Genomic DNA, 26,044 nt, shown 5'->3' with positions numbered 1-26,044 from the left:
TACAAGAGAACACGAGGTACCTGAAGAAGCAAAAGATGTTTTATACAGTTGAAAGAAAGAGACTGAGGTAGAAAGAAACAGGCTGGAGATGGGCACTACTGGCTATGTTAAGGATTATGAACTTCCACTTAAGGACAGTGCTAAGCTTTTATCGTATTTTAGGAAGAGGAGGACTGCAAACAAATGTGTTTCAAAATAGTGAACTGAAGAGTGAATAAGAAAAAGTCTTGAAAGAAGCAAAACAGGAGGTAAGGAGACCTGCTGAGACACTATCGCACCAATCCAGTTAGGAGATTGCAGAAGCCCATACAAGAGTACAATGGTGAGAATGGGAGGAAGCAGATTAATTTGAAGACTACTCAGGAAGTAGATTCTCCAGAACTCTGTGATTAACTACACAAGGGAGGCAAAAGAGAGAAATGAATTAATGATTTCTGGACTGGGCAACTAAAAAGGTGGTCCTACCACTCACTAGGCTAAGGAGAAGGATTCTGTAAGTATATATGCTTATGAACACACATGGATCTACAGCAAAGTTTTTAATAGCTATATAGAATTCAGTTGAATGCACCATAACTACAATTCAACACAGGATGTTAACTGCTTTAACAAATTCTTTCAACTTTTCTAATGATGCAAACAAAAAAAAAGTAGGCATTTTTTTTCAAAGAATAAAGCTACAAATAACAAAAAACATTTCACCCATTTTTAACTGCCCCAAGGCTACCCCCCACCCACCAGTAATGGCAGAGGATCACTACTGAAAATCAATACTACCAAGGAATGGAAGTCAAAACCCAAATTTGTAGCTCAAAATTTTAGCCATTAATTCACTAAACATTCTTAACCCCTAAAACCAAGGTTTTTGAGTTAACCACTTTCTGACAAAGCCATTTTTATTAATATACTTAATATTCAATAAAAGTAATATCTGATATATATGTGTGTATGTGTATATATATTAATAAGAAGGGAGGGAGGAAAGGAAATGGGTAAAAACAATGAGTATTATATAGTCTCACTTAAAAAAAATTACTGTTTTTATTTCTACTCCAATATCATACCTTACTCTAAGTACAGTGAATGAGCCATCCTTCATTCCAAGGGCAAGATGGATTCCATCTACATTTACAGCTGCACAACGAATTGGTTCTTCCATATTACACCTTGCTATTAGTGCATGATCTATTAGACTCCATATCCTGTAACATTTAATTAAAAGAGTAATTAACCACTGTGTGCTTAAAAAAACTCTATGAAAAGATTTTGATTAGAAATAATCATCTCATTTTAAGTAATATGAATCTAGAATTTTAACACTTTGCTTTGTCAGAAGGAGATCTTATTTATGAAAATAGGAATACTGTTCATATTTTAAAAGATAAGAATTCCAATTGTAATGACATCAAGTTTTTCCAATCATTCATTTTAGGTAGATGATTTCTACTCTGATCAAAGGGGATACACACACCCACACATGTAGATATACATATACACATACATACATATGGTATATATAAGGGGTGCGTGCGTGCGTGTGGTATAGCGGTATACGGTATATACTATATATATAGTCTTAAAATTTTTTTTAAACATTTATTTTTGAGAGACAGAGAGAAATAGAGCATGAGCAGGGGAGCAGCAGAGAGAGAGGGAGACACAGAATCCGAGGCAGGCTCCAGGCTCCAAACTGTCTGCACAGAGCCCGACACGGGGCTCGAACTCACAAACCGCGAGATCATGATCCAGCCGAAGTCGGCCACTTAACCAACTGAGCCACCCAGGCGTCCCTATAATCTTTAAACTTAAGAGTAACATTTAAGACTATGCAAATTCAGAGTCTGTTCCAGACTCTAATGTTAGAAATCTATAATGGGTAAGTAGAAAAGGCCATTGTTTGAAAAATTAAGAATTATACTTCTAAATAACCTAAAGGACAAAGAAAAAATAGAAATGAAAATTAGTTAATATTTTCAAGTTATAATAAAATGTTTCATATCAAAACTTGTGGGATTCAAAGAAAAAATACAAATGAAAATTAGTTAATATTTTCAAGTTATAATAAAATGTTTCATATTAAAACTTGTGGGATTCAGCTGAAATAGTACTTAGGAGGAACTTTAAATACAGATATTGTAAAAACAAATGCTACAATTTAATGAACAGAAATCTACCCCAAGAGGTTAGGAAAAGATCAGCAAAACTAGATTTTTTAAGTGTTTTTAGAGCAGTGTTTTTTTTTTCAATATATGAAGTTTATTGTCAAATTGGTTTCCATACAACACCCAGTGCTCATCCCAAAAGGTGCCCTCCTCAATACCCATCACCCACCCTCCGCCCCCACCCCCCATCAACCTTCAGTTTGTTCTCAGTTTTTAAGAGTCTCTTATGCTTTGGCTCTCTTCCACTCTAACCTTTTTTTTTTTTCCTTCCCCTCCCCCATGGGTTTCTGTTAAGTTTCTCAGGATCCACATAAGAGTGAAACCATATAGTATCTGTCTTTCTCTGTATGGCTTATTTCACTTAGCATCACACTCTCCAGTTCCATCCATGTTGCTACAAAGGGCCATATTTCATGCTTTCTCATTGCCACGTAGTACTCCATTGTGTATATACACCACAATTTCTTTATCCATTCATCAGTTGATGGACATTTAGGCTCTTTCCATCATTTGGCTATTGTTGAGAGTGCTGCTATAAACATTGGGGTACAAGTGCCCCTATGCATCAGTACTCCTGTATCCCTTGGGTAAATTCCTAGCAGTGCTATTGCTGGGTCATAGGGTAGGTCTATTTTTAATTTTTTGAGGAACCTCCACACTGTTTTCCAGAGTGGCTGCACCAATTTGCATTCCCACCAACAGTGCAAGAGGGTTCCCGTTTCTCCACATCCTCGCCAGCACCTATAGTCTCCTGATTTGTTCATTTTGGCCACTCTGACTGGCGTGAGGTGATATCTGAGTGTGGTTTTGATTTGTATTTCCCTGATGAGGAGCGACGTTGAGCATCTTTTCATGTGCCTGTTGGCCATCCGGATGTCTTCTTTAGAGAAGTGTCTATTCATGTTTTCTGCCCATTTCTTCACTGGATTATTTGTTTTTCGGGTGTGGAGTTTGGTGAGCTCTTTATAGATTTTGGATACTAGCCCTTTGTCCGATACGTCATTTGCAAATATCTTTTCCCATTCCGTTGGTTGCCTTTCAGTTTTGTTGGTTGTTTCCTTTGCTGTGCAGAAGCTTTTTATCTTCATAAGGTCCCAGTAGTTCATTTTTGCTTTTAATTCCCTTGCCTTTGGGGATGTGTCAAGTAAGAAATTGCTACGGCTGAGGTCAGAGAGGTCTTTTCCTGCTTTCTCCTCTAGGGTTTTGATGGTTTCCTGTCTCACATTCAGGTCCTTTATCCATTTTGAGTTTATTTTTGTGAATGGTGTGAGAAAGTGGTCTAGTTTCAATCTTCTGCATGTTGCTGTCCAGTTCTCCCAGCACCATTTGTTAAAGAGACTGTCTTTTTTCCATTGGATGTTCTTTCCTGCTTTGTCAAAGATGAGTTGGCCATACGTTTGTGGGTCTAGTTCTGGGGTTTCTATTCTATTCCATTGGTCTATGTGTCTGTTTTTGTGCCAGTACCATGCTGTCTTGATGATTACAGCTTTGTAGTAGAGGCTAAAGTCTGGGATTGTGATGCCTCCTGCTTTGGTCTTCTTCTTCAAAATTACTTTGGCTATTCAGGGCCTTTTGTGGTTCCATATGAATTTTAGGATTGCTTGTTCTAGTTTCGAGAAGAATGCTGCTGCAGTTTTCATTGGGATTGCATTGAATGTGTAGATAGCTTTGGGTAGTATTGACATTTTGACAATATTTATTCTTCCAAACCATGAGCACGGAATGTTTTTCCATTTCTTTATATCTTCTTCAATTTCCTTCATAAGCTTTCTATAGTTTTCAGCATACAGATCTTGTACATCTTTGGTTAGATTTATTCCTAGGTATTTTATGCTTCTTGGTGCAATTGTGAATGGGATCAGTTTCTTTATTTGTCTTTCTGTTGCTTCATTATTAGTGTATAAGAATGCAACTGATTTCTGTACATTGATTTTGTATCCTGCAACTTTGCTGAATTCATGTATCAGTTCTAGCAGACTTCTGGTGGAGTCTATCGGATTTTCCATGTATAATATCATGTCATCTGCAAAAAGTGAAAGCTTGACTTCATCTTTGCCAATTTTGATGCCTTTGATTTCCTTTTGTTGTCTGATTGCTGATGCTAGAACTTCCAACACTATGTTAAACAACAGCGGTGAGAGTGGGCATCCCTGTTGTGTTCCTGATCTCAGGGAAAAAGCTCTCAGTTTTTCCCCATTGAGGATGATGTTAGCTGTGGGCTTTTCATAAATGGCTTTTATGATCTTTAGGTATGTTCCTTCTGTCCCGATTTTCTCGAGGGTTTTTATTAAGAAACGTTGCTGAATTTTATCAAAGGCCTTTTCTGCATCGATTGACAGGATCATATGGTTCTTATCTTTTCTTTTATTAATGTGATGTATCACATTGATTGATTTGCAAATGTTGAACCAGCCCTACATCCCAGGAATGAATCCCACTTGATCATGGTGAATATTTCTTTTTATATTCTGTTGAATTCGGTTTGCTAGTATCTTATTGAGAATTTTTGCATCCATATTCATCAGGGATATTGGCCTGTAGTTCTCTTTTTTCACTGGGTCTCTGGTTTAGGAATCAAAGTAATACTGGCTTCATAGAATGAGTCTGGAAGTTTTCCTTCCCTTTCTATTTTTTGGAATAGCTTGAGAAGGATAGGTATTATCTCTGCTTTAAACGTCTGGTAGAACTCCCCGGGGAAGCCATCTGGTCCTGGACTCTTATTTGTTGGGAGATTTTTGATGACTGATTCAATTTCTTTGCTGGTTATGGGTCTGTTCAAGCTTTCTATTTCCTCCTGATTGAGTTTTGGAAGCGTGTGGGTGTTTAGGAATTTGTCCATTTCTTCCAGGTTGTCCAGTTTGTTGGCATATAATTTTTCATAGTATTCCCTGATAATTGCTTGTATCTCTGAGGGATTGGTTGTAATAATTCCATTTTCATTCATGATTTTATCTATTTGGGTCATCTCCCTTTTCTTTTTGAGAAGCCTGGCTAGAGATTTATCAATTTTGTTTATTTTTTCAAAAAACCAACTCTTGGTTTCGTTGATCTGCTCTACAGTTTTTTTTAGATTCTATATTGTTTATTTCTGCTCTGATCTTTATTATTTCTCTTCTTCTGCTGGGTTTAGGCTGCCTTTGCTGTTCTGCTTCTATTTCCTTTAGGTGTGCTGTTAGATTTTGTATTTGGGATTTTTTGTTTCTTGAGATAGGCCTGGATTGCAATGTATTTTCCTCTCAGGACTGCCTTCGCTGCATCCCAAAGCGTTTGGATTGTTGTATTTTCATTTTCATTTGTTTCCATATATTTTTTAATTTCTTCTCTAATTGCCTGGTTGACCCATTCATTCTTTAGTAGGGTGTTCTTTAACCTCCATGCTTTTGGAGGTTTTCCAGACTTTTTCCTGTGGTTGATTTCAAGCTTCATCCCATTGTGGTCTGAAAGTATGCATGGTATGATGTCAATTCTTGTATACTTATGAAGGGCTGTTTTGTGATCCAGTATGTGATCTATCTTGGAGAATGTTCCATGTGCACTCGAGAAGAAAGTATATTCTGTTGCTTTGGGATGCAGAGTTCTAACTATATCTGTCAAGTCCATCTGATCCAATGTATCATTCAGGGCCCTTGTTTCTTTATTGACCGTGTGTCTAGATGATCTATCCCATTTCTGTAAGTGGAGTGTTAAAGTCCCCTGCAATTACCACATTCTTCTCAATAAGGTTGCTTATGTTTGTGAGTAATTGTTTTATATACTTGGGGGCTCCTGTATTCAGCGCATAGACATTTATAACTGTTAGCTCTTCCTGATGGATAGACCCTGTGATTATTATATAATGCCCTTCTTCATCTCTTGTTACAGCCTTTGATTTAAAGTCTAGTTTGTCTAAGTATGGCTACTCCAGCTTTCTTTTGACTTCCAGTGGCATGACAAATAGTTCTCCATCCCCTCACTCTCAATCTGAAGGTGTCCTCAGGTCTAAAATGAGTGTCTTGTAGACAGCAAATAGATGGGTCTTGTTTTTTTATCCATTCTGATACCCTATGTCTTTTGGTTGGCTCATTTAGTCCATTTACATTCAGTGTTATTACAGAAAGATATGGGTTTAGAGTCATTGTGATGTCCGTAGGTTTTATGTTTGTAGCGATGTCTCTGGTACTCTGTCTCACAGGATCCCCCTTAGGATCTCTTGTAGGGCTGGTTTAGTGGTGACGAATTCCTTCAGTTTTTGTTTGTTTGGGAAGACCTTTATCTCTCCTTCTATTCTAAATGACAGACTTGCTGGATAAAGGATTCTCAGCTGCATATTTTTTCTGTTCATCACATTGAAGATCTCCTGACATTCCTTTCTGGCTTGCCAAGTTTCAGTAGAGAAATCAGTCATGAGTCTTATAGGTCTCCCTTTATGTTAGAGCACATTTATCTCTAGCTGCTTTCAGAATTTTCTCTTTATCCTTGTATTTTGCCAGTTTCACTATGATATGTCGTGCAGAAGATCGATTCAAGTTACGTCTGAAGGGAGTTCTCTGTGCCTCTTGGATTTCAATGCCTTTTTCCTTCCCCAGATCAGGGAAGTTCTCAGCTATTATTTCTTCAAGTACACCTTCAGCACCTTTCCGTCTCTCTTCCTCCTCTGGAATATCAATTATGCGTAGATTATTTCTCTTTAGTGCATCACTTAGTTCTCTAATTTTCCCCTTGTACTCCTGGATTTTTTTATCTTTTTCTCAGCTTCTTCTTTGTCCATAATTTTATCTTCTAGTTCACCTATTCTCTCCTCTTCCTCTTCAATCCGAGCCATAGTTGTCTCCATTTTATTTTGCAGTTCATTGATCGCATTTTTTAGCTCCTCCTGGCTGTTCCTTAGTCCCTTGATCTCTGTAGCAAGAGATTCTCTGCTGTCCTTTATACTGTTTTCAAGCCCAGCAATTAATTTTATGACTATTATTCTAAATTCACACATTTTTGATCAGTTCGTTAGCTGTTGTTATTTCCTTGACGTTTTTCTGAGGGGAATTCTTCCGTTTCGTCATTTTGGATAGTCCCTGGAGCGGTGCGGGACTGCGGGTCACTTCCCCTGTGCTGTCTTGAATAATTTACGTTGGTGGGCAGGGCCGCAGTCAGACCTGATGTCTGCCTGAGCCCACCGCTGGGGCCACAGCCAGACTGGTGTGTGCCTTCTCTTCCCCTGAGCAGTTTTTTTTTTTTTAAACATTCTATTTGTTGATGTTTTATAGGAAAAATGATTTTGTATATTGCTTTTATAGCTAGGAAATTTGTTAAACTATCTTTTTAATTCCAATAATTTCTCTGCATTTTCTTGATTTTATACATATATAATCATAACATCAGCAAATGACAGTTGTTTCTTCCATTCCAAACCAAATATCTTTATATAAATATATTACACAGATATAGCCTTACTGTGCTGACAAAGATTTCTAGTCTACAGCTGAATATAATGGTGACAAATATAATGGTGAAAGTCGACATCACTGTCTTCTTCCTGATTCCAAAGGAAAACTTTCAGTATTTCAATAACAATTATATTTACCAAAGACTTTATGCTCTACCACAAGGGTCAGCAAACCACAGCCTGTGGGCCAAACCAGGACCACTGTCTGTTTTTGTACAGTCTGGAAAGGTAAGAATGGTTTTTACATTTTTAAATGGTTGGGACAAAAATTTTAAATGACAACGTTTTGAGATATGAGAGAATTCTAGGAAATTCAAATTTCAGTGTCTGTAAATCAAGTTTCATGGAAACACAGCCACACTTTTTGTTTACATGATTGCTTTCATACTGCAGAGGCAGAGTGGAGTTGTTGCCAAAGGAACGGCAGATGGTATGTGATGTTCATATCACTTTGTACTGCCCCTTCCATGCACTACAAATTGCAGTGACAGAGTTACAAGCTGACAGAATTTCAGTGCTAGGTGTATTAATCACATATACCTATTGTGTCAAAACAAGAAGAAAAAGAGAAAAGTGAACTTCACAGGTTGCATTTTTAAGGCACAGTGGAGCATGAATTATATCGTTACTGATTTAGATGGTACAGCACTGTATTATGCAATAACACTATAGCTGCTCTAAAAAAACACAAATACAGATTAACATTACTGGACTAAGTACTCATCACGGTATCTTTGACTCACAGGAAAGCAATGATTAGAAAAATTCAAATTTAAAAATTAAAATGTGATGTCAACAAAAGTTAAGTTTCTAAGTGGCCTGTTAGCCAAACAAGGAAAGCTGTTTCTTGGTAATGGATTAATTATATTATTTTAAATTGCAGTGGCTAAAGAAATGTGTCCAGAGAAAATAAATTTAAGGTTATTAGCTTTTAGGTCAGAAGAGTTTCTCAAAGAGTTGAAGGTGTTGGAAAAACCACCAACAGTTAACTAAAAACAAGACAAACAATGTTCAGTGGTTTCCCTGAATTCTGGTGAGTCAACAGATGTTAACAATACTACTCGGTTATTTATTTGAAGAGTCAATGCCAAGTTTGAAGCAATGAAAAATTAGTTTCTGTCACTAGTCGGTGTGGAACAACTACAAGCTAGAATATTTTCAAAGACGTAAGTGAAAAAGCACTAAACCAATACAATGTAAAGTGGCATTAGATGGGGCTGAAAAACATGGATAGAAAAAAACAGCCATGGCAAACTTACAAAGCCTATTAAAATGTAAGGTTTTGTTCAAAAAGCCTACAATTATTCACTGTTTTTTTTAAGTTTATTTATTTTGAGAGAGAGAGAGAGAGAGAGAATATCCCAAGCAGGCTCTGTGCTTTGAGTGCGGAGCTGGAGGCATGGCTTGATCCCATGTCGTGAGAATCACCAAACCAAAAGTCAGATGTTCAACTGAGCAACCTGAGCCACCCAGGCACCCCTCACTATATTATTCTTTAGCAAGTATTTTGCAAACAAAACAACAAAAAAAACTGAATCATGTTTTGAACCAATAGTTCTGAAGTTTTGTCAGGAACAGAAGCTCAAAATCCTGACTTGCTGTACCACACAGCAGTTAATGGCTTAATTAACAGTGGTAAAGTATTATTATGCTATTTTGATCTCAGAGTCTAGAATGAAATTTTTCAGAACCAGAAATGCCCTCAATTACTATTATAAAAACTTAACAGCTTTGGAAATTAGCTTTCACTGAAGATTTGATGCTGTTTCTTAATGAATTCAATCTAAAGTTACAATGTAAAAGAAGCAATTTTATGTAAAACTTATACCATGGTAAAGTTATTTTGACAATAACTAATGTTGTTTGAATAACATCATCAAGCAGCATTATACTACTCTTCCTGTGCTATCAAAACTTGAAACAAGATCTCTATTCCCACACAAATTACAGGGGATATTTTTTTCAGAGGTGTTTTAGCAGAGTATGCTGGCCTACATTCCATGGGTGTGCCTTGAGGTTTTTTTTCTTTTTCTTTTTTTAAATGTATTTATTTAAACTCAAGTTAGTTAACATACAGTGTAGTACTGGTTTCAGGAGTAGAACCTAGTGATTCATCCCTTATATATAACACCCAGTGTTCATGCCAACAAGTGTCCTCCTTAATGCCCATCACCCATTTAGCCCATCCCCCTACCCACCACCTCTCCAGCAACCCTCAGTTTATTCTCTGTATTTACGAACCTCTTATGATTTGCCTCCTGTTTTTATCTTATTTTGCCTTCCCTTCCCCTATGTTCATAACGTTTTGTTTCTTAAATTCCGTATATGAGTGAAATCATATGGGATCTGTCTTTCTCTAACTTATTTCACTTAGCATAAAACATTCTAGCTCCATCCACTTCATTGCAAATGGCAAGATTTCATTCTTTTTGAACGGGCCCTGGGTCTTGACATCTGCCCCCATGCCCTAGGAGAAAGCTACAAAGGTCAAGTTCAGTCAAAGGAAGACAAATGCCCTCAAGGCAAAGTGGCATTGGCCTGCTTGTGCTCCTAAATTCCCATTTTCTTTCACAATTTGGATAATAGTTCTTTAATATCTTGACTATTCCTTGAAGATTTTACATTTTAACCAACATTTTTAGTTGTTTTCAATGCAAGAGATCCTTCCCAATAACTTCCCCAACAAAACAGAAACCAAAGACTGAGCAATTACTTCTAAAGGACAAGCTGCCTTTTTTCCAACAGCTATGCAACTGGTAATAGCAGTTCTCCTAAAATGAATTCTAAGATAGTTCCTAACAAAGCACATGGGTAAGTGTAATCCCACACTAAATTTCCAGGTGGACACAGAGCTATGGCATTTCCCATCCACAGAGAACTGAGTAGCGCAATGACAGCAAAAAACAGGATGGATTAACACTGTTATCTAGAAAGATTAGGTTGCATATTCCACTTTATTTCTTATACTGAAGTAAATTTTACACAGGTTAGCAGTTAAACATACAAAATAAAGCCATTAAAACACAGAAGCATATACTGAAAACTTTTTTAACTTTGCAGATTTCTCGATGGTAGAAAACTCAGAAATCATAAAAGAAAATATTGTTCAGTTCATAAAATAACAAAAAAAAACCATTTGTGTGGCAAAAAACCTAAGCAAAGTAAAAAGCAAGTAACAAATTGGTGAAAATTATTTTCAACTTACATCAGAAACAGTTAATATCTATAACATATAAAAAACTGCTAACTATAAAGGAGGAAATAATCTACAATCCTACAAAAAATGATAAGAAATGTGAATAGATTACACAAAGGATTCCAGGGAACCAACAATGTTTTAAACTAGTAAATGAGAAAGAATTAAGCACTTTCCTGTTTTCTTGTACAAATTATACCCAAGATAACCAAATAGTTGATGAGGAGAAATTCTTTTTATAGAGATAGGATACCTAACTAATGACTATGAGTGATGAAGTTAAAATACCATATATGAAACATATATGGTTTGCCTCCCTCTCTTTTTTCCCTTTTTTCCTCCTTCCTCTATGTTCATCTGTTTTTTTTCTTAAATTCCACATGAGTGAAATCATATAGTATTTGTCTTTCTCTGACTTGTTTTGCTTCACATAATGCACTCTAGCTCCACCCACATCATTGCAAATGGCAAGATTTCATTCCTTTTGATGGCTCAATAATATTGGTGTGCACGCACGCACGTTTGTGTATATACCATATCTTCTCTATCCATTTATCAGATGAACATTTTGGCTCTTTCCATAATTTGCCTATTGTTGACAGTGCTGCTACAGACATTGGAGCGCATGCGTCCCTTCAAATCAGTATTTTTGTATCCTTTGGATAAATACCTAGTAGTACAATTGCTGGGTCATAGGGTAGTTCTATTTTTAACTTTTTAAGGAAATGCCATACTGTTTTCTACAGTGGCTGCACCAGTTTGCATTCCCACCAAGAGTGTAAGAAGGTTCCCAAGGGGGCTAAAAATTAGTCCTTAGGGATGAAAATTTTAAATAGTATAATGGTTTGTGGCTCTCTAATGGGCCAAAATACAAAAACAGAGATGTACTTTTTGTGGTGTTAAAATTTCACATGAAGGGGGTATAATCTGGGGAAAAAATATCTAAAAATTCTCATTAGGAAAACAATTCAAAAAAGGTTCAGAAACAGTGAAGTAGATAATAACCATCAATGGCTGCTAAAATGATTTAAAAAAGAGAATACACATTAGATACCACCAAACAGGGATACACGTTACCATCTAGGAAATATTCTTGGTTAAAATTTGTAACTGCATCTCGTCAAATCTCTAGACCTACTTATCAGTTTATACAATAAAGGGAAGAGAGAATGTATTAAAATACAGTGAGTGTGCAAGTTGGCCAAATCCAGAATGTGGGGAGCTCTGGAAGGTGAATACTTAGTTTCTTCAACAAATAACTTAAGAATAAAAAGGGGGAGGGAGGATGGAAGCTACAGAAAAAGATTTAACGGACATATCAACAACCAGGCACCCCAAGTTAAACCACAAATTTCTGATATCAGGTCCTGGTTAAGACATGAGAATTTGCATTTCTTATAAGGAATATTGATGCTGCTAGTCCAAGAACCACACTTTGAGAACCACTATCATAGACCATCTGCTAATTTCTTTCAAATATAGACAGATGTGAGATATTTTAAAGTAATTAGAGAAAAACCAATGAGCTAATAGAAAATAGGCAAAGAACTTGAACAGACAGGTCAGAGAAAAGGAAATACAAATGTCCTCTAAACATAAGTAAACATACTCAACACCTCTCAATATGAGAGAAATGAGTGTTTTCACAGCATAACAAAAGATCATTTCATACCTTTTGGGATAATTAGTGCTGCCACGGGTATGGGAAAACAGGCACTGCCATACGTTATATGGCATATATACGGTTATATACATATGTTTTCACACAGCATTCCTTTGGATCCTTAGAGTTAGGCTCCAAGGAAGGTCCATATACTACAGTTGTTGATATGTCCTTTAAATCTTTTTCTGTAGCTTCCTTCCTCCCTCCCCCCTTTTTATTCTTAAGTTATTGAAGAAACTAAGTATTTGCCTTTCAGAGCTCCCCACATTCTGGATTTGGCTAACTTGCACACTCACTGTATTTTAATACATTATCTCTTCTGTTTATTGTATACACAGGTATATAAATGGTTATTGTCTCTATATAAGACATTATCTATCAAAATTTAAAATGCATACATCATTTGAACACTAAGAAGTTCCACAGAGATATGCATGTTTACACATGTACAAAATAGCATAGTAAAAGGACATTCATTGCAAGCACTGTATTTAATAGCACAAAACTGGAAGAACCTAAATTCTCATCAATAATGGACTAGGAAGATGGTAGAAGGATCCTAAGCTTACCTCCTCACATGTATACATGGAGGCAACAGCTACATGTAATACAATTCACTCTGAAGATAACCTGAAGATTAACAGGACAGATTGACTATGGCTAAAGACATAAAGTAGCAGTCAAAACGGGAATGGTAGGGGGAGCAGAGACATAGTTGGGTACCACACCCCCAGCACAACAAACTACAAGCAGGAGGGATATTCCAGGTACAGAGATCCACCCTGAGGACCAAGGGGATCAAGCCCCATATCAAGTACCCCAGGCCCTTGGTATGTGTGGTAGAAAGATGAGTTCCTATAACATCTGGCTTTGAAAGTAAGTGGGGCTTAATTCCATCAGCTTTGAAAATCAGCAAGACTTTACTCCAGGAGAGTCAGATGGCTACAGGGAATTAAGACTTTGCTCTGCAAGGGACCAGCACACTTCATCACTTGGTCAGAGACCCAGCACAGAAGTAGCAGTTTGAAAAGCACCGGGGTTTATTTATATCTGAAAGAGATTTACTGACTAATTTTAGGGTGCGTGCTGGAGGGGCAGGAATCTGTAGAAGCTTTCTCTGGGAATAGAAGTGCTAGCGAGTACCATCTTCTTGCTCTCCTTCAGCCTGATACTCTGTATCTATCTTGCTAGCACCCCTTGCCCTGCAGCAGGGTTCCCCTGTGGACTCACCTCACCCAACTTACCTGCTCCTGTAGGTGCCCCGATGAAGTGACTCCTACTCCACCATTCCTGGTGAGCAGCCTCAGCCAGGGCTGATGTCTCCCCAAAGTGACAACCACCCTGCCACACCTGGTGGGGAGCCTAGGCCAGACAACCACCCCTCCAAAATGACTCTTGCATCAGAAAAGGGGAGGCAGCCCCACCCAAACAGCATTCCCAGATCAACTGTGGCCCAATCACAATAACAGGGTGCACATGGCTCACACAGGGGACACTTCTGGGTCTGGTTCTGGTGACTGGGAGGGACTGCACTACTGGGCCCTGAAGGACACCTTCTACATAAGGTCACTATGTAGATCAGGAAAAATCAGGAAACGTAGCTCAACTACCTAATACACACAAATAAACTCAGGTCAGACAAAATGAGGAGACAAAGGATGAATATGTCCCAAAATGAAAGAGTTAAGACAAAACCTCAGAAAAAGAACTAAACAAAATGGAAGAAAGCAATCTACCTGATAAAGAGTTCAAACTAATGCTCATAAGGATGTTCACCAGACTTGAGTGAAGACTGGATGAACTTACTGAGAACTGGACCACTTTTTCTACTGTATACAAAAATTAGCTCAAAATGTATTAAAGGCCAAATATAAAACCTGAAACCATAAAACTCTGAAAAGAAAACACAGGAAGTAAATTTGGCCTTGGACATCAGCCTTAGCAATATTTTTCTGGATCTGTCTCCTCAGGCAAGGGAAGCAAAAATAAAAACAAAAAATAAACAATTGGGACTACATCAAAAAAGCTTTTGCACAGTGAAGCCATCAACAAAACAAAAAGGCAACCTACTGAATGGGAGGAAATATTTATAAAAGATATATCCAATAAGGGGTTAATATTTTAAAAATATAAAGAATTCATATAACTCAACACCAAAAGAAATCCAATTTAAAGCTGGACAGAAGACCTAAATAGACATTTTCCCAGAGAAGACTTGCAGATGGCCAACAGACACATGGAAAGATGGTCAGCATCACTCATCATCAGGGAAATGCAAATCAAAACCACAATAACATAATCACCTCACCCTTGTCAGAATGGCTAGTGTCTAATGACAAGAAATAACAAGTCTTAGTGAGGATGTGGACAGAAGGAACTCTTGTGTCTTACTGGTGGGAGGGTAAATTGGTACAGCCAATAAGGAAGCAATATGGATAGTTCCCCCAAAATTAATATTAATACCATATAAGCCAGTAACTGCACTTCTGGGTACTGACTCAAAAAACCAAAACCAATAATTCAACAATATACATATATTCCCATGTTCATTGCTGCATTATTTATAACAGCCAAGATATGGAAACAATCTTAAGTACTCATCAACATACTAATGTATAAAATTGGCAAAGAAAAAGTCAAACTTCTACTCTTCACAGATGCCATGGTACTCTACATGGAAAATGCAAAAGACTCCATCAAAAAACTGCTAGAAATGGCACATGAATTCAGCAGAGTCGCAGGATATAAAATCAACGTATAGAAACTGCTGCATTTCTATACACCAGTAACGAAGCAGCAGAAACAGAAACCAAGGAATCGATCCCATTCACTTTTTTATTTATTTTTTTTTTTAGAACAATGATTCTTTTTTTTTTTTTTTAATTTTTTTTTTTTTTCAACGTTTATTCATTTTTGGGACAGAGAGAGACAGAGCATGAACGGGGGAGGGGCAGAGAGAGAGGGAGTCACAGAGTCGGAAACAGGCTCCAGGCTCTGAGCCATCAGCCCAGAGCCCGACGCGGGGCTCGAACTCCCGGACCGCGAGATCGTGACCTGGCTGAAGTCGGACGCTTAACCGACTGCGCCACCCAGGCGCCCCCCCATTCACTTTTTTAAAGATTAGTTATTTGAAAAAGGGCATGGGAGTGGGGAAAGGACAGAGAATGGGAGAGAGAATCCCATGCAGACTCCACACCATCAATGTGAAGTCCAATGTGGGGCTTGAACTCACACACTGTAAGACCAGACCCGAGATGAAGTCAGACACTTAACCAACTGAGCCACTGAGGCATCCCTCTATCCCATTTACAACTGTACCAAAAACTATAAGATACCTAAGAATATTACTAACCAAACAGGTAGATCTTTAGTCTGAAAACTACACTTATGAAACACTTATGAAAGAAATTGAAGAAGACACAAAGAAAAGGAAAAACATTCCATGCTATGGATTGGAAGAACAAATACTGTTAAAATGTCTATACTACCCAAAGCAATCTATGCATTCAATGCAATCTCTATCAACATAACACCAGCATTCTTCACAAAGCTAGAACAAATAATTCTAAAATTTGTACGGAACCAGAAACCTTGAATAGCTACATCAATACTGAAAAAGAAAAGTGGGAGGCATCACTATTCCAGACTTCAAGCTGTATTACAAAGCTGTAATCATAAAGACAGTATGGTACTGGCACAAAAATAGACACATAGATCAAGGGAACAGAATAGAGAACACAGAAATAGACCCACAAGTATATGGTCAACAAATCTTTGATGAGGCAATAAAGAATATCCAATGGAAAAAAGTCAGTCTTTTTCCAAATGGTATTCGGAAAACTAGACAGCAACATGCATAAGAATGAAACAGAACCCCTTTTTTATACCATTCACAAAAACAAACTCAAGATGGTGAAAGACCTGGGGCGCCTGGGTGGCTCAGTCGGTTAAGCGGCCGACTTCGGCTCAGGTCACGATCTCGCGGTCCATGAGTTCGAGCCCCGCGTCGGGCTCTGTGCTGATGGCTCAGAGCCTGGAGCCTGTTTCAGATTCTGTGTCTCCCTCTTTCTCTGACCCTCCCCCGTTCATGCTCTCTCTCTGTCTCAAAAATAAACATTAAAAAAAAAAAATTAAAAAAAAAAAAGATGGTGAAAGACCTAAATGTGCGAAAGGAAACCATCAAAATCCTAGAGGAGAACACAGGCACCAACTTCTTTGACTTTGGCCATAGCTACTTCTTATTAGACACATCTCCATAGGCAAGGGAAACAAAAGCAAAAATGAACTGTTGGGACTTCTTCAAGATAAGAAGTTTCTGAAAAGCAAAGGAAACAATCAGTAAAACTAAAAGGCAACCTATAACAGGGAAAAAGATATTTCCAAATGACATATTGGATAAAGGGCTAGTATCCCAGATCTGTAAAGAACTTACCAAACTCAACACTCAAAAAAAAAAAAAAATCCAGTGAAGAAATGGGCAAAAGACATGAAGAGACAGTTCTCCAAAGAAGGCATTCAAATGACTAACAGACACGTGAAAAAATGTTCAACATCACTCATCATCAGGGAAATACAAATCAAACCACAAATCAATACTACCTCACACCAGTCAGAATGGCTAAAATTAACAACTCAGAAAACAATAGATGTTGGCAAGGATGCAGAGAAAGGGGAACCTTACACTGTTTGTGGGAATGCAAACTGGTGCAGACACTGTGGACAACAGTGCTCTGGAGGTTCCTCAGAAAGTTAAAGATAGAACTACCCTACAATCCAGCAATTGAACTACTAGGAATTTACCCAAGGGATACAAACATACTGACTAGAAGAGGTACATGCATCCCAATGTTTATAGCAGCACTATCAACAATGGCCAAATTATAGAAAGAGCCCAAATGTCCATTGATGAATGGCTAAAGAAGAGAAGATGTGTACACACGCGTGTGTGCGTGTACACACACACACACATAAACACACACACACTCTCTGGAATATTATTCAGCCCATCAAAAAGAATAAAATCTTGCCATTTGCAATGACATGGATAGAACTAAAGTGTATTATGCTAAGTGAAATAAGTCAGTTAGAGAAAGACAAATACCATATGATTTCACTCATATGTGGAATTTAAGAAGCAAAACAGATGAACATAGGGGAGGTGGAAGGGGGGAAGAGAGGGAGACAAACCCTAAGAGACTCTTAACTATAGAGTACAAACTGAGGGTTGGCTGGTGGGGGGTGGGAGGTCCGTAGGGCAATGGGCTAAATGGTTGATGGATAAAGGAAGACAATTGTTGTGATGAGCAGTGGGTGTTATATGTAAGTGATGAATCACTAAATTCAACTCCTGGAACCAGTACTACACGTTAACTAACTGGAATTTAAATAAAATCTTGGAAAGAAAAAAAATAGATTAATGGATAAACAAGGTATGGTATATATACAAAATGGAATTGGCCATAAAAAAAGAATGAAATCTTGCCATTTCCAACAACATGAATGGACCTAGAGGATATTAAACTAAGTCAAATTAAGTCAGGAAAAGCAAATACCATATGATTTCTCTTATATATGTAATCTAAAAAACAAACAAAAAAAACCCAGATTCATAAATACAGAGAACAAACGTGGTTGTCAGAGTGGCGGAGGATGGAGAAATGGGAAAAGTAAGGGAAGGAGATTAAGAGGTACAAACTTTCAGTTATAAAATAAGTCACAAGATGAAAAGAACAGCATAAGGAGTATAGTCAATATTGTAATAACTTTGGTGATGACAGATAATAACTATACTCATTGTGGTCAGCATTTTGTAAAGTATATAATTGTTGAATCATTATGTTATACACCTGAAACTAATGTAATACTATATGTCAACTCTATTTTAATTAAAAAAATAGTTTAGTTGAATAAATTACAGTATATCCATGCAGTGGGATATTATATGACTATTAAAAAGACAGAGATATCTGTGAACATGTTGACATGGAACAATCTTCAACTTATGTTATCAAGAGAAAAGAAATCTTGTAAGTTGTTTATTCTATTAAATACCAATTAATTATGTTCAGTTGTATACTGTAAGCTGTTAATATTTAAATCAAAGTATTTTTATGAAGTTTTTATGTTTTTCTAAGGAAAAATTCCAGCCTATGCAATTATGCTATGATCTGCTTACCTGACTGAACGATCGTCACTTCCAGTCACAGCCAAAGGTTTTGTAGGATGAACAGCAAGTGCCCAAAGTTCACCTTCACAATGCCCTTGCATAATTAGGAAAGGTTTATTCCTTTCATGCACCACAATTTCGAAAATTTCACTGTCCTGTGTTCCAACTAGAATGTGGTCACCTCGCCAGCAAACACTCCTCACAGACAAACCTAGTCAAAAGTAAATTGTATTTAAGATCAGTGCTGTAATAACATAATGCCGATCTGCTAAATCAATTTAATTTTTGTACCTTTTACCCCTTAGATGTAAGACAAAAGAAATCTCCAAGTCTTTGATCTACACATTGTCTTCAATTATCCATTTTGTTTGCTATCTGTAATGATAGTTCTCTCTTCCTATATGCCTAATTTCTATCCATCCTTCAAGACATACGTTCTTCTTCCTCATAGACAACTCCATAGTCTGACCACTTCTTCAGCCATCTCAAAATTAATTAAGCAGGAACGACAAAGTAATTGTACTATTTTTCTCTGTATAATAATCTGACTTTTCATGTGTCTATATTTCATTTCTTCCATCTGTTCACTAAAGCATTAAAAAGAGAGACTTCTAGGGGCGCCTGGGTGGCGCAGTCGGTTAAGCGTCCGACTTCAGCCAGGTCACGATCTCGCGGTCCGTGAGTTCGAGCCCCGCGTCGGGCTCTGGGCTGATGGCTCAGAGCCTGGAGCCTGTTTCCGGTTCTGTGTCTCCCTCTCTCTCTCTGCCCCTCCCCCGTTCATGCTCTGTCTCTCTCTGTCCCAAAAATAAATAAACGTTGAAAAAAAAAAAAAATTAAAAAAAAAAAAAAAAAAAAAAAAAAAAGAGAGACTTCTACTTTTTCTGTATATTCCACAATCCCTTTTATAACCTTAGGAAAGCTAGTGTTTCTCTACTTTCTCATCTGTATCATGTGGCCAACATAAAGATACTGTGAACTTTACAATGTTCTTGTAAAGGTCAAATAGGACAAAGTGTCAAATTATTTTGCAAACTTTAAGGTACAATAATGCTCAACAAAACAGAATGAAAATAGTGTAACAGTTAACATTTACTAGATGATTATTATGTGCCAGACAGTCTTCTAAACATTTTATACATATTAAATTAGCTCATTTAATCCTAGGAGACAGTCTTATTCTCACTTATGGAGGAGATTAAATATGTAGCCCAAGGTCACCCACCTAGTAAGTTGACTGAAATAAGGCTTAACCATAGACTTCTGCAACTTCCAATCCTAAGTACCGCTCTAGTGAATAAAACTTTTATTTTTATTGTGAAAGACTGTTTTAATACATCAATTTTTTAAGTCCCTAAAGAAGAAAAAAATCTCTCAATTGAACAAAACTTTCCTCAACCCTCAACACGTTTTATTTTCAACAGTTTGCTAAATAGTTATATTTAGCATTCTAACAGATAAATATTTTCAAAATCCAAGGTTACCTAAGCAAGCCCTTATCCCATCTCTCTGTAAATCCCATTTAAAAATTTTTTTTTCAACGTTTTTATTTATTTTTGGGACAGAGAGAGACAGAGCATGAACGGGGGAGGAGCAGAGAGAGAGGGAGACACAGAATCGGAAACAGGCTCCAGGCTCTGAGCCATCAGCCCAGAGCCTGACGCGGGGCTCGAACTCACGGACTGCGAGATCGTGACCTGGCTGAAGTCGGACGCTTAACCGACTGCGCCACCCAGGCGCCCCTGTAAATCCCATTTTAATAAGCATTAGACATATACAAGAATCCATGTCATAATAGTAAACCTAGACTGTCTTCAGGCAAACTCTCCTCTTCAATAAAAGGAGATCAATTAAATCTATACAGTAGGAACGGGCAAATTTAAATATCATTTATATTTATAAAATCTACATTTATATTTACTAAAAGAAACAGACAATCCTTGGTACATTTAGAATTTGTCTAGTAGTGACACATTTGTTATTACCTTTGTATCCCTGGTCTGTTTCCCTGAGATCAATCACAGTAATCGGTTTAAAAGTTAAATCCCAAAGGCGAATACAGCCATCTCTGCCACCAGTAGCAAAGCCTTCTTCACAAGCATTCATACTAAAAATTCCTGCCTAGCGGAGAAAATAAAATAATTTAACAATATGTACTCTTTAAGAAAATCTGTAATGTAGGCAGAAACCCACTTTAAAAGATTTTGGTATGACAGCAATCAACAAATACAACAGAAAACACAAATGAAAATCTAGAAATAAATCTATGTATACATGTATCTATGTACAATATATGACCAATGATATGGACATATAGAGACATATATAAAGTTAAACCTTATACCACGTATAAAAATGAATTGTAGACATTACATTCTAAATGTGAGAAATAAATGTTAGAAAAGAGTCAAAAGAACATTTATATAACTTTGAGCTATGAAAGACCTTTTATGCAAGGAAGTTTACCCATAAGCCATAAAGGAAAACAAATTTTTCATATGACAAAAGATATCATAAGCAAAGGCAAACAGATCGGGGAAATATCTGCAATGTGTATGACCACTGAAAGGTTAATACCCTAACATACAAATGAATAAAGAAAATCCACGGACAAAAATAACAAAAAAGAGCAAAGGGTAAGAAAAACCAATTAATAGAAAAGGAATTTCAAGCAGTCAACAAATATATGAAATTACATATATTTAGGAAACAAAATCAAAACAAGAAGTTACTACTTGTCACCCAGAAAACAAGCAAAAATTTACAACAGTGGTTAAATCCTGCACTGAGGAATATGAAGAGCAAACTGGTATTTTTATATACTGATGATGAAAATGTAAGTTGCCACAACCTTTGTGCAAAAGAATCTGATATTTCTGGTCTTTTGCTTAAAGCAAGTCCTGTTCTAAGTAGTTCTTTAATGTATTTAATATGTAACATATTATATATTTATCGTGGTTCATATAAATACATTTAATAACTTTTCTACTTGAGATCTTACTGCTCACCATGGGGCAGCTCTGTGCTCTCTAGGTCCCTTCATTATGTGAGGGACCCAACTGCTAAAAATCCCTAATCCAAAAAACACTAAAAAGTTTTAACAACAGATTTTTTCCCAGTTTGATAACTTTTCTATATGAAAATCTCAGGAATTACAAAAATTAAATTCCGTTGCCACTCACTCACTTAATGAAATAATAATAATAAAATTAAAAAGGTATATTTTTTCTAGAATATTACCCACAAGAGTTCTAGCTTTATTCTGTTGTAGTTAATCTAGAATACTTTTACTGTTGAATTTAATAAGCTTTTTATCAATAATACTCTGAGGAAGATACAAATACCAGAGCAATGGCTTGAACAAGGTAGTAATTATACTAATTTAATAAATATCTACATGTCTAATTGCATAACACTTCTTCACTGAAATCTTGAAAACAGGCTAATTCAGTTAGAACAACATTTTTCAAGTAACTGAATTGACTAGAAAGTCTGCTACATTACATAATCTTTTGCTCTACGACAAGAAGGTAAGCAGTTATCGAAAAGTGTTTAAAATATTTAAATATACTTACAGTATGGGCTCCTTGTATTGTCCTTATAAGATTGATTCCTTTCCAAACATATATATCCCCATTAAGTGCACCAGAATATGTTAATTCATCCCTTGCACAGGCCAGGCACAAAATTGTCTGAAGGTCACCAGTTTTACCAAAGACCCCTCGTTTTGGGGTCAGAGCATTTCCACATAAACTCCAGAACTAAAAGGTACACAGTATAATCAAATTACCAAAGAATGCTTATAAAATAAAGTAAAATATTTCTAGTACTTTGAAGCTATATTAGATTAGCAGACTAAAAATTACCTAAGAAATTCCCTTATGAAACATTAGCTTTCAAATGTTCACATCCTCATCCTAGTGTTGTCAATAGCTATATTATAGCTGATAAGCCACTGGTTTCAATCCTTATCTGTAAGAATAAGGGGGGTGAACTAGATTATTTTAAAAATAGGCTATGCTTCCCCCCTTCGGTTTCTGAAAAAAATTTACATGAAACTCAGACATTGAAAGACTTGGCTATGGGTTAGCAATGAAAATGAAGATAAGACATCAGACACTCTTAGGAAAGAGGACCAACCTAACGTCCAATTTTTGATGAAGTTAGTAAAGATGGGGGGAAAATGGTGTTCTCACTGATATTTTCAAAGCTGAGCAATTCTTTTACTTGTAAAGCTTAAAAGATACACATTTGGAATAATGAGTTCATTCTTAGGAGAAAATGGGAAGTCAAACATAAATCTTCATGACCAAGGTTTTTATTCTTTTATGTGAATTCAGGTAAATTTTAATAGTGTGTAGAAAGAAATAAACAAAAATGGATTAGGGCATTGATATACAGAATAAATAGTTTTGCATAAAGAAATTTGGCCCAGAGAATAAATTCAACTTTATAGTAAGTAAATTACCACTTAAAATAACATTGATTGTTACATACTTAAACATCTCCCCTCATCTGTTGAGATCTTATTTTAAGACCTAAAGATCTTAGTTTAAAACCCAAAGCCTCGGTGCGCCTGGGTGGCTCAGTCGGTTGAGCGGCCGACTTCGGCTCAGGTCATGATCTCGCGGTCCGTGGGTTCGAGCCCCGCGTCAGGCTCTGTGTTGACAGCTGTGCTGACAGCTCAGAGCCTGGAGCCTGTTTTGGATTCTGTCTCCCTCTCTCTGACCCTCCCCCGTTCATGCTCTGTCTCTCTGTCTCAAGAATAAATAAACGTTAAAAAAAAAATTAAAAAAAAAAAAACCTGAAGCCTCAAAAAATTATGATGCTTATCCATTCAATAATGAATGCTTTAATCAATGAATTTTTATGATTTTTCATTCTAAAAGCCCCATGATCCCTTTGCACAAGGATAGCTGGTTCTCTTCCTATCAGCAAATCCCTATTTCAACCTACTATTTATTTTCATCTAGGAGTGATTCTCAAATTTGGCTGCACATGAGACCTCACCTGAGAGAAATGATAAAACATAGTATGCTGGGCCCCCACAGAGATAAACTGAGACAGAATCTCCAGAGAGTCAAACCCAGGTATCCAAAATTTTTGATGCTCAGAGTAAAGCACTCATGTTCTATAATCCAGATCAATGCTAGCTAACAGAACTTTCCACGATGATGAAAATATTCTTTCTCTATACATATATATATATATATATACACACACACACACACACACACACACACACACACATTGTCCCATAGAGTAACCACTGGATACATGTGGGTCTTAAGCATTTGAAATGTGATGACTGGGGTGACAGAAGAAGTGATTAAACTTTATTTAACTTTAATTAACTTAAATAGCTACATGTAGCTAGTTGCTACTGTACTGGCCAGTGAAGTTCTAGATCATCTTTGGGACTTTGTTTCCTCACGTGTACTGCCTGTAAAGACATCTACCATAATTTCCATTGACTCAACTACAAGAAAAGAAATGTCACTCAGTAAAAATATAGTTTAATTCAGAAGAATCATGTGTTTAATACCTGAAAATGGAACTTTCAGTTTTATTTATAATACAAAACAGTAATGTTTATTAATTTGCCAATAATTTATTAAGCATTTTATATCAAGAATAACAAACACCATCTTGTTCATCACAGATGAAAAAGACAAAAATGTCTACCTTTGCAGTATTTGTACTACCCTTGCAGTAAGGTACAAATCTATGCTAGATTTCTACCTTAAATCTAGCATAAAGACTTTTGCTGAGTATCTGTTAAAGAAATAAAGACTTAATACTACTCATTATCAAATCAGTACCAGAATATCAAAACCAGAATTGCAGTGGCAGCTAAAGATGCTTTGGAGAAAATGCAGATGGAGTAAGCATACCAAAAGAAAGGATGTAAACACAGAACCTTACTTACTAGGAATTAACTGTTGTAAGGAACTGTTATATCAGAGAGGGGAAGAAGCAAGTATTTCCAATGTGCACCAGGGATTTAAAAGTAATTGTAAACATAAGAATGAATATCACCACTGACTATATGGGCTTCAAAACCTGAACTATAATTATAAAACAAAATTCAGAGCTTTCATAAGCATAATAAACAGTGGCTACCAAAGGGTGAGGTCAAATCAAAGAGTAAATATAGAGAGAGGAAAAGATAATACTGTCAGAAAGATGACCAGGTGCTATGTGCTAGGAACTGACAAGCACTTGAATAAACACTGCCTTACTTAATCCAATCTACAAGGATTATATAGATTATATAACATAACAGCAGCCATATTTTTAAGATGTGAAAAAAGCTCAGTGAGGCTACATGACTCATCCCGGGTCAAACAGCTAAGCTGGTAAGTGGCAAAGCCAACTCTGTCCATGCTGCTTCCGTCACACCAACTTATCTCTGTGCAGGAAATCTCTTCCTTTGCTTGGCTTCCTATGCTCACATTTTACTCTGTAGGTGAAACATGAGAAAACAAGATGGATGTAGTAAAACCTACTTCACTAGACTATAAATTTCTTTATGGAAAGTGTTTTATTCATTCCCTACTCATACCTATACTCCTTACAGTGCCTCACACACAGTAATGACACAGTAAATGCCTGTTAGGTTGAACAACAGAACGTTAAAAATGTTGACATTTTAAAAATAAGTACTGTCAAAATCCTAAGACTCCCCTAAATTGTAAATAGTGTGGTGAGTACTTAGGGGCAGAGAGTAAGTATACATGACTTATTATTATAAAACAAGACCTTTCTAGTACCTTGATATGTTTTACACCACAGCTGACAAGTTTATTTGGCTGGTACAAGTCCCAAGAGATATCAAATATCTGTAAACAAATCAGATTCATGGTTAAAATACTTATTTTCAGAATCACTTAAGAATCCATCCAAAAGACCAAATGCCCCAACACCCTACCTATCATAAAACAATATTCCTCAATGAATAATAATCAGAATCCCACACTTCACAATCTCATGAGAAATAAATATGTAAATGATATGAACAAAAATTATTTCTTAAATAAAGACATGCCATATGGTTTCACTCATATGTGGAATTTAAGAAACAAAACATGAACATAGGGGAAAGGGGGAAAAAAAGAGAGGGAAGCAAATCATAGAAGACTCTTTACTATGTAGAACAAACTTAGGGTTGCTAGAGGGGAAATGGGTGAGGGATGGGCCAAAAGGGTAATGGGTGCTGTGAGGAGCACTGGATGTTATATGTAAGTGATGAATTGCTAAATTCTACTCCTGAAACCAATTTTACCATATATATTAAGTAGAATTTAAAAATTTGAAATAAAAATAAAATATTAATAAAAAATTATTTCTTAGCTTCTATGAACTTTATGAAACAACTAGTGAAGTGAAAATTAATGCCTCTTTTTAATTTTTTAAAAAATCTGGTCCAGGGGCATGTGAGTGG

General features: G+C 36.6%; 1 protein-coding gene across 4 annotated transcripts in view; it reads right to left on the bottom strand.

Annotated features, from left to right (window-relative positions):
- Positions 1 to 26,044, bottom strand: part of EML5 (EMAP like 5) — a 180,163-nt gene that overhangs the window by 116,737 nt on the left and 37,382 nt on the right. For all 4 annotated transcript variants that reach the window (XM_047080248.1, XM_047080247.1, XM_047080249.1 and 1 more), the window contains exons 4-8: positions 25,374 to 25,442; positions 22,176 to 22,361; positions 20,586 to 20,721; positions 18,613 to 18,814; positions 1,065 to 1,202 (exon numbers count right to left, since the gene is read on the bottom strand). In XM_047080248.1, the coding sequence (XP_046936204.1) occupies positions 1,065 to 1,202; positions 18,613 to 18,814; positions 20,586 to 20,721; positions 22,176 to 22,361; positions 25,374 to 25,442 (731 nt within the window). The remainder of the gene's footprint in view (positions 1 to 1,064; positions 1,203 to 18,612; positions 18,815 to 20,585; positions 20,722 to 22,175; positions 22,362 to 25,373; positions 25,443 to 26,044) is intronic.

This window comes from Lynx rufus, unplaced genomic scaffold (genome assembly GCF_022079265.1).
Source record: "Lynx rufus isolate CCGP_SWC_20201006 ecotype Redwood Valley unplaced genomic scaffold, mLynRuf1.p SCAF_17, whole genome shotgun sequence".
Lineage (NCBI taxonomy): Eukaryota > Metazoa > Chordata > Mammalia > Carnivora > Felidae > Lynx > Lynx rufus.
The sequence above is the reverse complement of the archived record's forward strand: the minus strand, read 5'-3'. Positions and strand labels throughout refer to the sequence as shown.